General features: G+C 38.8%; 1 protein-coding gene across 1 annotated transcript; it reads left to right on the plus strand.

Annotated features, from left to right (window-relative positions):
• Positions 1–1,214: 1,214 nt before the first annotated feature.
• On the plus strand, positions 1,215–11,880 carry LOC136866166 (guided entry of tail-anchored proteins factor 1). Its single transcript, XM_067142896.2, has 4 exons — positions 1,215–1,424; positions 5,660–5,825; positions 11,113–11,180; positions 11,262–11,880. Exons 1-4 carry the CDS (start codon positions 1,356–1,358, stop codon positions 11,451–11,453), a joined length of 495 nt encoding a protein of 164 aa, XP_066998997.2. The 5' UTR covers positions 1,215–1,355; the 3' UTR covers positions 11,454–11,880.
• Positions 11,881–12,666: the final 786 nt, after the last annotated feature.

Genomic DNA, 12,666 nt, shown 5'->3' on the forward strand with positions numbered 1-12,666 from the left:
AAGCGTTGGTCCGAGCCAAGCCGAGTGGGACCGATGCACTGTGCACAGAAACTCTGCGCCGCAGTTTGCACGCGTGAGATTTTGGTCGTTTGAGAGGCCCTGGTGTAGAGTAATAAATAAGTTACAAGGTTGTGAGCAACTGCGAAAATGACCTCGATAATGTTGTGAGATGGACAGCAGGCAATGATATGGTTAAAAGTCAGGTTGTGAGTTTCACAAACAGGAACAGTCCTCTCAATTTTAATGACTGCGTTGATGGGGTGAAAGTTGCTAATGGGGATCACTGTAAGTATCTAAGCTTGGTGTTAATATAAGGAAAGATGCTAATCGGGTTAATCGGGATTGTAAATAAAGGGTACAGATCTCTGCGCATGGTTATGAGGGTGTTTAGGGGTTGTAGTAAGGATGTAAAGCAGTAAAGGAGAGGGCATACAAGTCTCTGGGTAAGACCCCAAATAGAGTATGGTTCCAGTGTATGGGACCCTCACCAGGATTACCGGTATTTGATTCAAGAACTGGAAAATATCCAAAGAAAAGCAGCTCAATTTGTTCTGGGTGATTTCCGACAAAAGAGTAGCGTTACAAAAATGTTGCAAAGTTTGGGCTGGGAAGACTGGGAGAAAGAAAGAAGACGAGCTGCTCGACTAGGGTATGTTCCGAGTTGTCAGTGGAGAAATGGCGTGGAATGACATTAGTAGACGAATACGTTTGAGTGCTGTCTTTGAAAGTAGGAAAGATCACAATATGAAGATAAAGTTCGAATTCACGAGGACAAATTGTGGCAAATATTGGCTTATAGGAAAAGAATAACTTACCAAGGGAGATGTACAATAAATTTCCAATTTCTTTGAGATCATTCAAGGAAAACTGAAACTAAATATTCTTGTACCAGAAGTTGACTGTAGTTAGTAGTTTCCGTACAAAATGGGAATATATTTCTTTCGCAGAGACCAATGATCGGTGTGGTCGTGGTCGATGTGATTATGGAAGTAGCTTAGCATGAATTCATTTTGGCTCTTTACGCCATCTGTTGTTCAGCTAGGCAACCAATCGGCACAAGCATGCCCTAGTGGATAAACGCGTAACTTACAAGTGGGAAAATGTTTCACGTGACTGTGACTGCAGCATTCTGGCAGCATCGGATGAACTATGTTTCATGTGTTGGCTAAACTGTTGACGAAACGAAAATTTTAAGTACTCTAGCTCTTCAGTGTTGGCTATAGTGTTCGGGAAACGATAGCGAAAAATTCAAGTTTTTAATCAGAAGTAAATAACAACATAGAATCCCGGAAACAGTGTTTTTCTTTTCCTTTTGGTTAGGCTAGGAAGGCATTACTCTAATTACTCCCGGCACTATGTTTCTTTTAGCAGTAACTATCGTCCTGAGTGTACTAAGTGCATCGATTCCGCTTCTCATTAAATCGGTAAGTAGACTTTGTATTGGTCCAGTGTTGCATCCTAACCTGTTATTTTCTCGTTGCCTATATACGACTAATTTAGCCATAGGATAATATTAAAACATATTCTTAAGTTGGTCAGTTTGACTTCTTATTTGAAGATGAACAGTAAAAGTCCCAGTAAATCATATTTTGTGGCACATGTTAATTGTATATTAAAATCTTACATTTCATTAGAATGTATGAATAAGAATGTGAGCTCGAGGATGTTAATGAAGTTGATAAGTTGCGATTTTAAAGGAGGAAAAGTATATATTAAATTATTCAAGCTCTTTAGGGTTTTTCAGTCATTAAATTGCTAGCGTGTTGCCCCAGTGCGCAGTGGGCTCGTCATTTGATTGTCCATACTGTACCTTTCGAAGACTCTGGCAGGTAGTATGCCAGTAAGGCACCACTGCAAGCCTCCTTTGTAGGACAATGAAATGACACAGCATTAGGGGAGATACGCATTTCCACTTGTAAGCCTATAAAAACTTGGAAATGTCACGATTGAAAAAGCCTTTGAGAACAGTTTTGTTTTAATTTTCTGGGTTGAAGCATGGTTGGTCAGAATGATCTTCCATATTTTGTAAAATCAATTTTTAGAATGTAACTTTCAATCAACTTGAGGTTTTTCAGGCTGTTTGGTTTATCATGTATGAAATCTAATTCATTTAATTGCAGCCATGTGGTAGATGAAAGGATAAAGCACCAGTTCATATTATGTATAAACCTATCATCTAAAAACTTCAGTAAAAGTTAAAAGTCCAGGGATCCTTATAAACTGAGTCATCAGATTAATTGTCAGCTCATGCTAAAATTCAATAAATTTTTGAACAAATAATAAGTAAACCCATAAAAATACATATCATAAGTAATGTATAATACTCCCACATTGAAGCCTCTAAGTTGCTGTTCTCTGCTGCAGAACTTGATGGCTTAAGAGTTGACCCATGATGCTGGTGACCAAATTCTTCCCAGTTGAGAGCATAGTAAGGGCATTCAATCATTACTATGAAGTTGAGTCAATAAATAAGTCTCAAACATGTGTGTGCCTTACACCATTTGAAATTACGCCCGCAAGTTTTGCCAGCAGATGGCAGCATATATATGCTTGTCGTATGACATCTTGCAGGCACTCAGTCAGTCAGAGGCTGTTAGTACATGATGGCACATGTGTCGCATGACGAGAAGAACAGCGTGCGATTGTGCATTTTTTGTGGCCCAAAGGACTGTCCACAGAAGAAGTGCATCGCAAAATGCATCCCATCTATGATGAAAACTGTTTCTCACGGAAAGCTGTGTTCAATTGGATCCAGAAGTTTAACCATTGAAGGAAAAGCATCAGAGATGGGGAGCGTCCTGGTCATCCTGCGGAGGTGTCAACTGCAACCACATTTCGTTGGGAATGCTTGGAACATCCATCGTACAGTCCTGACTTAGCCCCCAGTGATTTTCATCTGTATGGGCCCCTAAAAAATCATTTGGGTGGCTGTCTTCTGAGAAAAGTTTGTTTTTAAAATGGAATTACGCTGTTTTCTATACCTACCATTAAACGTACATATACATTACAACTTCAGCACCATGATTATTTTGAAAATCAGACAAATACTTCTCAAGAAAATGTAATGCATTCAAATATGTATCGTTTGCCTGTGGGGCGGCTGCCCTGCTACATATGAAACATGAGTTAGCTGCTAACATGCAGAATTTCTTCACCTTCTTCTGACAACTAGGTATTTGCCCTACTGTTCCCATAAATGCACAATGATAAATTCATATTGTCATACGTTAACAGGTGAAGGAACAATGAATAATCAACGGCTTCTAAGTGAAAAATGTCATCATCCTGACATGACATTGAACCACACAAGACTGAACGAGGTAGCTGCACGATATGGGCCACGTAGCTGTTACCTTGTATTTGGGAGATGATAGGTTTAAACCCCACCATCGGCAGCCCTGAAGATGGTTTTCCGTGGTTTGCCATTTTCACTCCAAGTAAATGATGGGGTTGTACTTTAATTAAGGCCATGGCCACAGTCTTCCCACTCGTAGTTCTTTCCTATCCCATTGTCACCGAAAAACCAACTGAGTTAGCGTGACCACTCGAAAAAAAAAAAAAGAAAAGAAAACCATACATGAATGGCATCAGGAAGGATATCTGGCTGTAAAACTGGGCCAAATCCATATGCAAGAGACGGGTTGCAGCCGCTTCATCACCGTATGATATAGATATTGATTCCCATAGGGAACCTGAAATATCTGTCTTGAATGAGTAAATTCATAATTCCAATACAAATGGTCCGTTATTGGAAATTGTAGATTTTCCAGCTACCTTATTCTTGGTTGCCAGCATTTTGCTCCAGTGTGGCATCATGTTGTGGAGAAAGTGGCAGAAAGGAGAAACATAAAGGAAGAAGGATAGTAGTTAACATTATATTGAACGTTTGAAAGTAATGGTGGAAGTGGGTATTATTTTAAGAAGTACAGCTAGTACAACTGGGCAACCACCCCATGTTAGCACTAATCAGAAGGGAAAAGGGAAGTGGTTTGATCCTTCAAAGAATGAGCAAACAAAAGAGAACAGCCATGAAGGCCATGAATATGAAAGACTCCCAAGATTTCACAAACCTAATACCGTCGGGATAAAAGAAGAACAAGATTTGACCAAGGGAAGTCAGATAGGAAAGGAAACCCATCGCATATCTGCTTTTCCTTTACCTGTTACTGATGGCGATATTAAAGATTTTAAATCATACAATTTATCATAGTGTATTTAAGAGCATAGTAGAGCAAATACCTTGTTGTCAAAAGAAGGTGAAGGAATTCTGTTTGTCTACAGCTAGCTCATGTTTCATACATACCGCAAATCTAATAGGGCAGGCCCTTGCAGGCAAATGAAGTACGTTTGAATACATGAAATTTTCTCGAGAAGTACTTGCCAATTCTCAAAATAATCACGGTTCTGAATTCATAATATTTGTAAGTTCAAGACCAGTAGTAGAAAATAGTGTAGTTCTATTTTTACAATACAAAGTTAGTATCATTATCTCAGCAGAATTGATACCCTGGAAAAGTATTGAAAATCCAATTCTGAGCCGCTTGGTACCATTACTGAAATTGAAAACAGAACGTCATTATCTTTAACAGTTCCCAAGTTATTTGAGGTGGAAGTCTTAGCTGAATAACTCTGTATATAAACCCATAATTAGTGGTCTTAAGCATTTTTCAGTTCTACTTTTTATCAAAATCACCAATAGTTTACTTTCTTTTATTAAACATGACCGTTCATTGAAAGAAGCACCATTTCCGCAACACTGCAGATAACAAGATTGGTCTCTTTGTTTGGAACAAACCACAACATTCAACAAAATAGCACTGGGAATGAGCACATTCTTATTACTCTTATGAACTGCAGACTCGTAAAGATAGCACTTTTTGAGACAGATTTCTTTAAAGAGCAAAAGAGCAGTAGTGGCAAATATTTCTGTTTTATATGACTGATGATAACGTGATCATAACAAAAAAAAAAATCTTATATCTTATGCTTATTGTTTAAAGGGGCCTTACATCTAGGTCATCGGCCTTTCTTATCAGCACTGATGCAAACAGTAAGAATGTTTCATAAAATAAATTGCATCTTAATAATATTGTCAAGGTAGTGCAATAATAATTTTCTTTTGGATCTCTTAGGTAAAATTTGCATATGTAACTTGCACTGTGGATCAGTAGATGACCGCAAAATTTTTGCCCTCCCATGTTTACCATTGGTTATATCCACTTAAATGAGGTGCATATGGCCCTGAGGTTCACTCAGCCTGCACCAAAAATGAGTACCAGGTTAATTCCTGGGGGCAAAGGCGGCCGGGCGTAGAGCTAACCACTCTACCCCATCACGTGCCGAGGTTAACAATGGTGGAAGCCTTTACCTTCCACTCCTCCAAGGGCCTTCATGGCCTGTACGGAGGTGACTTTACTTTGCTTTGCTATATCCACTTAAATATATCAGATTCATACTAATATTCAGAAAAATAAATAAGTTAACAGTATTCATCATACACAGAAACAAACTTAAGATCTTTGTTTGATAACAGTATGAGCCACATTTCTCTACCCAATACCATTGTAATACTGTATATAGAAATTGTGTATTTATGGTACATTCACATTTTCACCTGTGAGAATGCTTTTCTTTACAATATTTCTTCTTCAATTTACAGATATTGGCGTGCATATGTGTAGTAACATCTCAAGAGAAGTCCCTCCAGAATGATGAAATGAAAATTAGGAATGAAATGGCAAACATCTCAATGGTAGACGAATTTGCTAAGCATGCCCGACTTCAGCGTAAACTGATACGAGTTCAAGAAGACCTAAGAACAGCAGGTACATTAACTTTAGCCTGCTGTTAGAAAATTTCACTTAAGTTTATATGAGTGACTTGATTTTCAATATAAAAACAAATGCTCACATTTACTTTATCTACAGTTTGTCTGGGAATGTCTCTGGCTTTGATTTTCACAAACTGTCTCCCTCTTGTTGTTGCAGTTGATGCATTCACTGCCCGTACTTATAGACATTATATAGGCTTTAAGAAAATAAGGTGAAATTCTTTACGTTTCGCAGAGAAATTCACTCTGGCTCTTCAGAAGAAAATCATTACTGTTCAAGACAAAGGCTTCTCAAACAGTGAGGTTTGAATTTAGACATTATAATAGAAGTGGAAGTGGTACGTTCATTCGTCACCAGATGGCTCACTGGATGCAGTATAGCGCTAGTGTTCGAAGCAGAAGCTGACAGAACCATCATAATCAGTCTCAGGTCACATAACATAACAGGTGTACGCTCATACAGAAGTATGACATTGACACAAGCCTGGATGCAGAGCAAAGTTCTCTGCGAAACGTAAAGAATTTCATGCAGTTTTCTTGACACGACATAAACCCAAAAGACTATATCATGTCTATCTCCCTCTTGTTTAACTGCAGCACTTTCATCATACATTTCATGAATGTAATACACAAATGTGTGCAGCATTTTTCCCTCTTATCATGCTTTCAAAGACTAAATTGATGTCAGTAGGTAAGAAATTCAACAGAATTGAACATCAGATTGATGATACAAAGCTAGAACAAGTCGATAATTTCAAGTAATTAGGTTATGTGTTCTCCCAGGATGGTAATACAGTAAGTGAGGTTGAATCAAGGTGTAGTAAAGCTAATGCAGTGAGCTCACAGTTGCGATCAACAGTATTCTGTAAGAAGGAAGTCAGCTCCCAGACGAAACTATCTTTACATTGGTCTGTTTTCAGACCAACTTTGCTTTACAGGAGCAAAGCTGGGTGGACTCGGGATATCTTACTCATAAGTTAGAAGTGACAGACATGAAAGTAGTGAGAATGATTGCTGGTACAAACAGGTGGGAACAGTGGCAGGAGGGTACTCGGAATGAGGAGATAAAGGCTAGTTTAGAAATAAACTTGATGGATGAAGCTGTATGCATAAACCGGCTTCGGTGGTGGGGTCATGAGGCGAATGGAGGAGGATGGGTTACCTAGGAGAATAATGGACTCTGTTATCGAGGGTAAGAGAAGTAGAGGGAGACCAAGACGACAATGGACCGAGCTTGACAGCTGCAGTCGCTTAAGTGCAGCCAGTATCCAGTAATCAGGAGATAGTGGGTTCGAATCCCACTGTCGGCAGCCCTGAAGATGGTTTTCCATGGTTTCCCATTTTCACACCAGGCAAATGCTGGGGCTATATCTTAATTAATGCCACTACCGTTTCCTTCCCATTCCTAGGCCTTCCCTATCCCATCGTCGCCATAAGACCTATCCGTGTCAGTGCGACGTAAAGCAAATAGCGAAAAAAGAAAAAAGAAAGACGACGATGGTTAGACTCAGTTTCTAACGATGTAAAGGTAAAAGGTATAGCACTAAATGAGGCCACAGCTCTAGTTGCAAATAGAGGATTGTTGCGACATTTGGTAAATTCACAGAGGCTTGCAGACTGAATGCTGAGAGGCATAACAGTCTATAATGATAATGTATGTATGTATGTTCATGCTGAAAATGCTACTTTTACTTGTCCACAATTGAAACTCAGTAAGAATATATCTACTACTGATTATGATTAAATTCTACTTAAAACGCACTTCAATGTCACTTTCAAAGTTTGTAAAACGTAGAATGTGTTTCCAGTTATATTTAGAACCTTCAGACATACACAAATATAGTCGATATCTCTGCACATCCATCTGTTTGTTTCATCATTTCTACATACATACATACATACATACATACATACATACATTCATCGTCATCATTATAAACCATTATGCTTTTCAGCGTTCAGTCGGCAAGCCTCTGTGAATTTAGTAAAACCATCGTCGTCTTGGTCTCCCTCTATTTCTTTTACCCTCCATAACAAAATCCATTATTCTCCTAGGTAACCTATCCTCCTCCATTCGCCTCACGACCCCACCACTGAAGCCGGTTTATGCGTACAGCTTCATCCATAGAGTTCATTCCTATGTTAGCCTTTATCTCCTCATTCCGAGTACCCTCCTGCCATTGTTCCCACCTGTTTGTATCAGCAATCATTCTCACTACTCTCATGTCTGTTACTTCTAACTTATGAATAAGATATCCTGAGTCCACTCAGTTTTCGCTCCCGTAAAGCAAAGTTGGTCTGAAAAGAAACTGATGTAAAGAGAGTTTCCTCCAGGAGTTGATTTCCTTCTTATACAGTAAGTTAGAATACTGTTGATCACAACTGCGAGCTCACTGCATTAGCTTTACTGCACCTTGCTTCAATTTCTCTTACTATGTTACCACCCTGAGAGAACACACATTCTAAATACTTGAAATTATCTACATGTTCCAGCTTTGTATCACCAATCTGACATTCAGTTCACTTGGATTTCTTACCTACTGACATCAATTTAGTCTTCGAAAGGCTAACATTCCTACCATACACAAGTTCCAAGATACTAGACTGCAGGCTTTCGGCATAATCTGCCACTAAAACCAAGTCGTCAGCATAGGCAAGACTGCTTACTACATTTCCACCTAACTGCATCTCTCCCAGCCACTTTATACCTTTCAGCAGATGATCCATGTAAACTACGAACAACAAAGGTGAAAGATTACAGCCTTGTCTAACCCCTATAAGTACCCTGAACCAACAACTCATTAAACCATCAATTCTCACTGCAGCCCAATTGTCAACATAAATGCCTTTGATTGATTTTAACTATCTACCCTTACTCCCATAGTCTCCCTGTATGGTGAACATCTTTTCCCTCGGTACCCTGTCATATGCTTTCTCTAGATCTACGAAAAATAAACATAACTGTGTATTTCTCTCGCAGCATTTTTCAATTACCTGGCGCCTACTGAAAATCTGATCCTGACAGCCCCTCTGTGGTCAGAAACCACACTGGTTTTCATCCAACTTCCTCTCAACCACTGATCACACCCTCGCTTCCAAGATGCCAGTGAATACTTTGCCTGGTATATTGATCAGTGAGATACCTCGATAGTTGTTGCAGTCCTTCCTGTTCCCTTGCTTATAGACAGGTGCAATTACTGCTTTTGTCCAATCTGACGGTATCTTACCAACATTCCGTGCTAATCTTATTACTCTCTATTACTATACTTCACCATTTCAGGTCTAATTTCATCTATTCCTGCTGCTTTATGACAATGGAATTTATTTACCACCTTTTCCACTTCCTCAAGCGTAATTTCACCATCATCATTTTCCTCCTCCCTATGAGCTCCATTGTTTGCGACACCACCAGGAAGATTTCTTTATAGGTTGAGATGATTTTCAGAATATTCCCCCTACCTGTCTAGTGATTCCCAGGGATATATTATGAGTCCACCTGAATTACCCAAAACACTGTTCATTTCTTTTCCCTCCCTTTCTAAGATTCTTTATTACTGTCGAGAAAGGTTTCCCTACTGCTTGACCTAGCCTTTCCAGGTTATTACCAAAATCTCCCCACGATTTCTTTTTTGATTCAACAACTATTTGTTTTGCTCTGTTTCTTTCATCTACGTACAATTCCTGGTCTGCATCTGCCCTTGTTTGGAGCCATTTCTAATAAAACTTCTTTTTACGTTTACAAACTGCTCTCACTTCATCATTCCACCAATATGTTGCTTTTTCCAATCCTTACACACAGTCGTTCCTAGGCATTCCCTTGCTGTTTCTACTGCAGCATCCCTGTATGCAATCCATTCTTTTTCTATATCCTGAACCTGCTTGCTGTCCACTGTTTGGAACTTCTCAGTAATCTTATCCCTGTACTTCTAATTTCCTCATCCTGGAGATTTTCTACCCTTATTTGTTTGCAGGCCTAGAGATGCTTAGTTTACTACACATCAAATAGTGGTCTGTATCATCAAAAAATCCCCGGGAAAACCCGTGCATTCCTAGTATATTTCCTGAATTAGAACAGTAATAAAGAATCTTAGGACTGGAGGGAAAAGAAATGAACAGTGTTTTGGGTAATTCAAGTGAACTCATAATAGATCCCATGGAATTACTGGACAGGAAGAGGGAATATTTTCTATTATTGATCTGGTACCCCTACCCTCTCATGTGTAGTGGTGAATAGCCTTATGCTTGAAGAATGTATTCGTAACTGCTAAACCCATACTAGCACAGAAGTCCAGCAAACGCTTCCCATTTCTATTAGCTTCCATATCTTCCCTATATTTACCAGTCACCTTTTTGTATCCTTCAATTCTATTTCCAACTCTCGCATTGATATCGCCCATTAGCACTATCCTATCCTTGCTGTTGACCCTGACTATGATGTCACTCAAAGCTTCATAAAACTTGTCAACTTCATCCTCATCTGCACCCTCACATGTTGAATACACTGAGACAATTCTCGTCCTAATTCCTCTAACTGCCAAATCTACCCACATAATTCGCTCATTTACATACCTAACCAAAACTTTGTTTCGTACAATAGTATTCCTGATGAACAGCCCTACTCCACACTCTGCCCTTCCCTTTCTAACAACTGTCAAATAGACTTTATAATCTCCTATCTCTTCCTCGTTATCTCCCCTTACCTGAATATAATTTTCTCCTAGCACATCCAGATGCATCATCTTTGCTGACTCAGCCAGTTCTACTTTCCTTCTTCCATAAGCCCCATTAATATTGATAGCCCCCATTGAATTCCATTTCATTGCCAAGTTGTTTCCAAGGAGTCCCCCACCTATTAAATGGGTGTGGGACTCCGTTACTCCCATAGGTCCAAAGCTTGCTTAAGATGTTCTGAGTTCCGTAAATTTGTAAAACAGGATGCTACCCTACTTACACATAGTCCAAGTGAGGATCTCACCTCTGACGGGTTAGGGACTATCGATGGATTGTATAGTCCTAGCCGCCTGAACACAAGGAGGGCTATGACTCAGAATATGTCCGAGATGCCCACTCCCATTCTGTAGCAACTGGTATCTTGACTCTCGGGACCACTTATTAGGCCACTCAGCCATTGCCTATGGTTCACGAACTAGGGCGTGACTACAATAACCCACACCATGAACCATCATCATCTCTACTAGTGATGTAATTTTCAGTATACAATTAGTAAACTTATAGTGTTATTCTTCAATTGCTCTACTTCAATCATAACTTTTTTTTTGCAGCAAATTCACGGATGTCATCCTACAGGAAAACTAGACTTTTTCTCTCCTACTCAGCTCAGCTAGTCATTGTAAGTTCATGAAAATGAGTTATCATAATAACATCCTCTCAAAATTGATTTTAGACCTTAGTTTTTATTTTCTAATTGCAGACTTTAACCTTCATGGCTTTTGTGTGGATGAACTACTACACACTTGTTGCTGTGCTGCCATCTAAATGGTTATGGCCATTTGGCTTCATTCTCAGTTGGCCTACAGGAGTAGAAGGTGGTATCAGCATTATGTGGTGGATTCTTCTGTTAGGAACAGGAGTACGGACTATTATGGCACAAGTTGTGGCTTAAATGAATGTGTTTGACTTGTAGCCATACAACTGTGACTTTGAGGTACCATTTGTAACTAAGAAACTATTGATGAACACATTGTACTTCAGTAATGCTACTAGCTATACATGTGAGGAAAGGAAAATACTTATGTCATTTTGAAATTTGAATTATGACTTTTCTTTCAGTTAAGGACTTCAGTTGTGTGGTCTAAAGTGGCAATAGTCTGGTCATGGGTGATATAAAAGCCAGAAAATTCAGAACATGTGTGTAAATAATCTCTTGCAGAGTTCAAGCTACATATCGTCTCAGTAGTATAGTACTGAACTCATTTCTAATTTGTACTTCTTAAACTGTTTTAATAGACTGGTGATTTTCTGTATTGTGAATACTGTATATACTGATGTAAATTATGTTAAGAAGGACTGGAGTTAATAAAATTATAAACGAAAATGTTATTGGTTTTAAAAATTATTTTTAACATTTTTATACTGTGGCTGCTGTGATCTTGTCCTTACAGCTATCTCCATATTAAAAAAAAAGCATTACCTAATACATACCCTTTAGGGTCACATGCAATCATTTGGGGTTGATAATCTTGCTGTTTGTCCCTTCAGACAACCACCACCAACCAGGTATCTTCAGTAGTACCTTAACCACATTAAAACTCCTTGGTATGTGTAATGTTAATTTTGCCGCTTTATGCCTCTTCAATGATCGATTCTTTTATTCATTACCATTTCTACACTGTTTTAAGCTTCTCCTACATTAATACACTCACAACTATAAACGTTTTTGCAACAATGCAATTTTTGTTGTTACGGAAGCCATATTTTCCAGTGTCAACTTAGTTAACATAACTTAAAAGCTTTTCAGTCTGTTGAAACACTAGCTCAAAACATAATACAATATATAGCTAACATACGTGTAAAAGAAAACACTATATTAAACAAAGAATTACATGTTTCTATGAACTTGCATCGGGAGATATTGGGTTCAAACCATGTTGTCGGTAACCCTGAAGATGGTTTTCTGGTTTCCCATTTTCACACCAAGCAAATGCTGGGCCTGTATTTTAATTACGGCCACGACCGCTTCCTTCCCACTCCTAGACCTCTCCTATCCAATTGTCACCATAATACTTATCAGTGTCCTAAAGCAACATGTAAATAAAAAATAAAGCCCTGTTTTACAAGAACATCCTCAGATTATATCAAATCACTATAAATAATGC

The sequence above is a fragment of the Anabrus simplex genome, chromosome 1 (assembly GCF_040414725.1).
Source record: "Anabrus simplex isolate iqAnaSimp1 chromosome 1, ASM4041472v1, whole genome shotgun sequence".
Classification (NCBI taxonomy): domain Eukaryota; kingdom Metazoa; phylum Arthropoda; class Insecta; order Orthoptera; family Tettigoniidae; genus Anabrus; species Anabrus simplex.

Excerpts from the sequence above, each read along its gene's own strand:
- LOC136866166 (XM_067142896.2), top strand. The coding sequence starts at position 1,356 with ATGTTTCTTTTAGCAGTAACTATCGTCCTGAGTGTACTAAGTGCATCG. Across the intron at positions 1,425-5,659 it reads TTCCGCTTCTCATTAAATCG|ATATTGGCGTGCATATGTGT; the intron begins GTAAGTAGACTT and ends TTCAATTTACAG. Across the intron at positions 5,826-11,112 it reads AGAAGACCTAAGAACAGCAG|CAAATTCACGGATGTCATCC; the intron begins GTACATTAACTT and ends TTTTTTTTGCAG.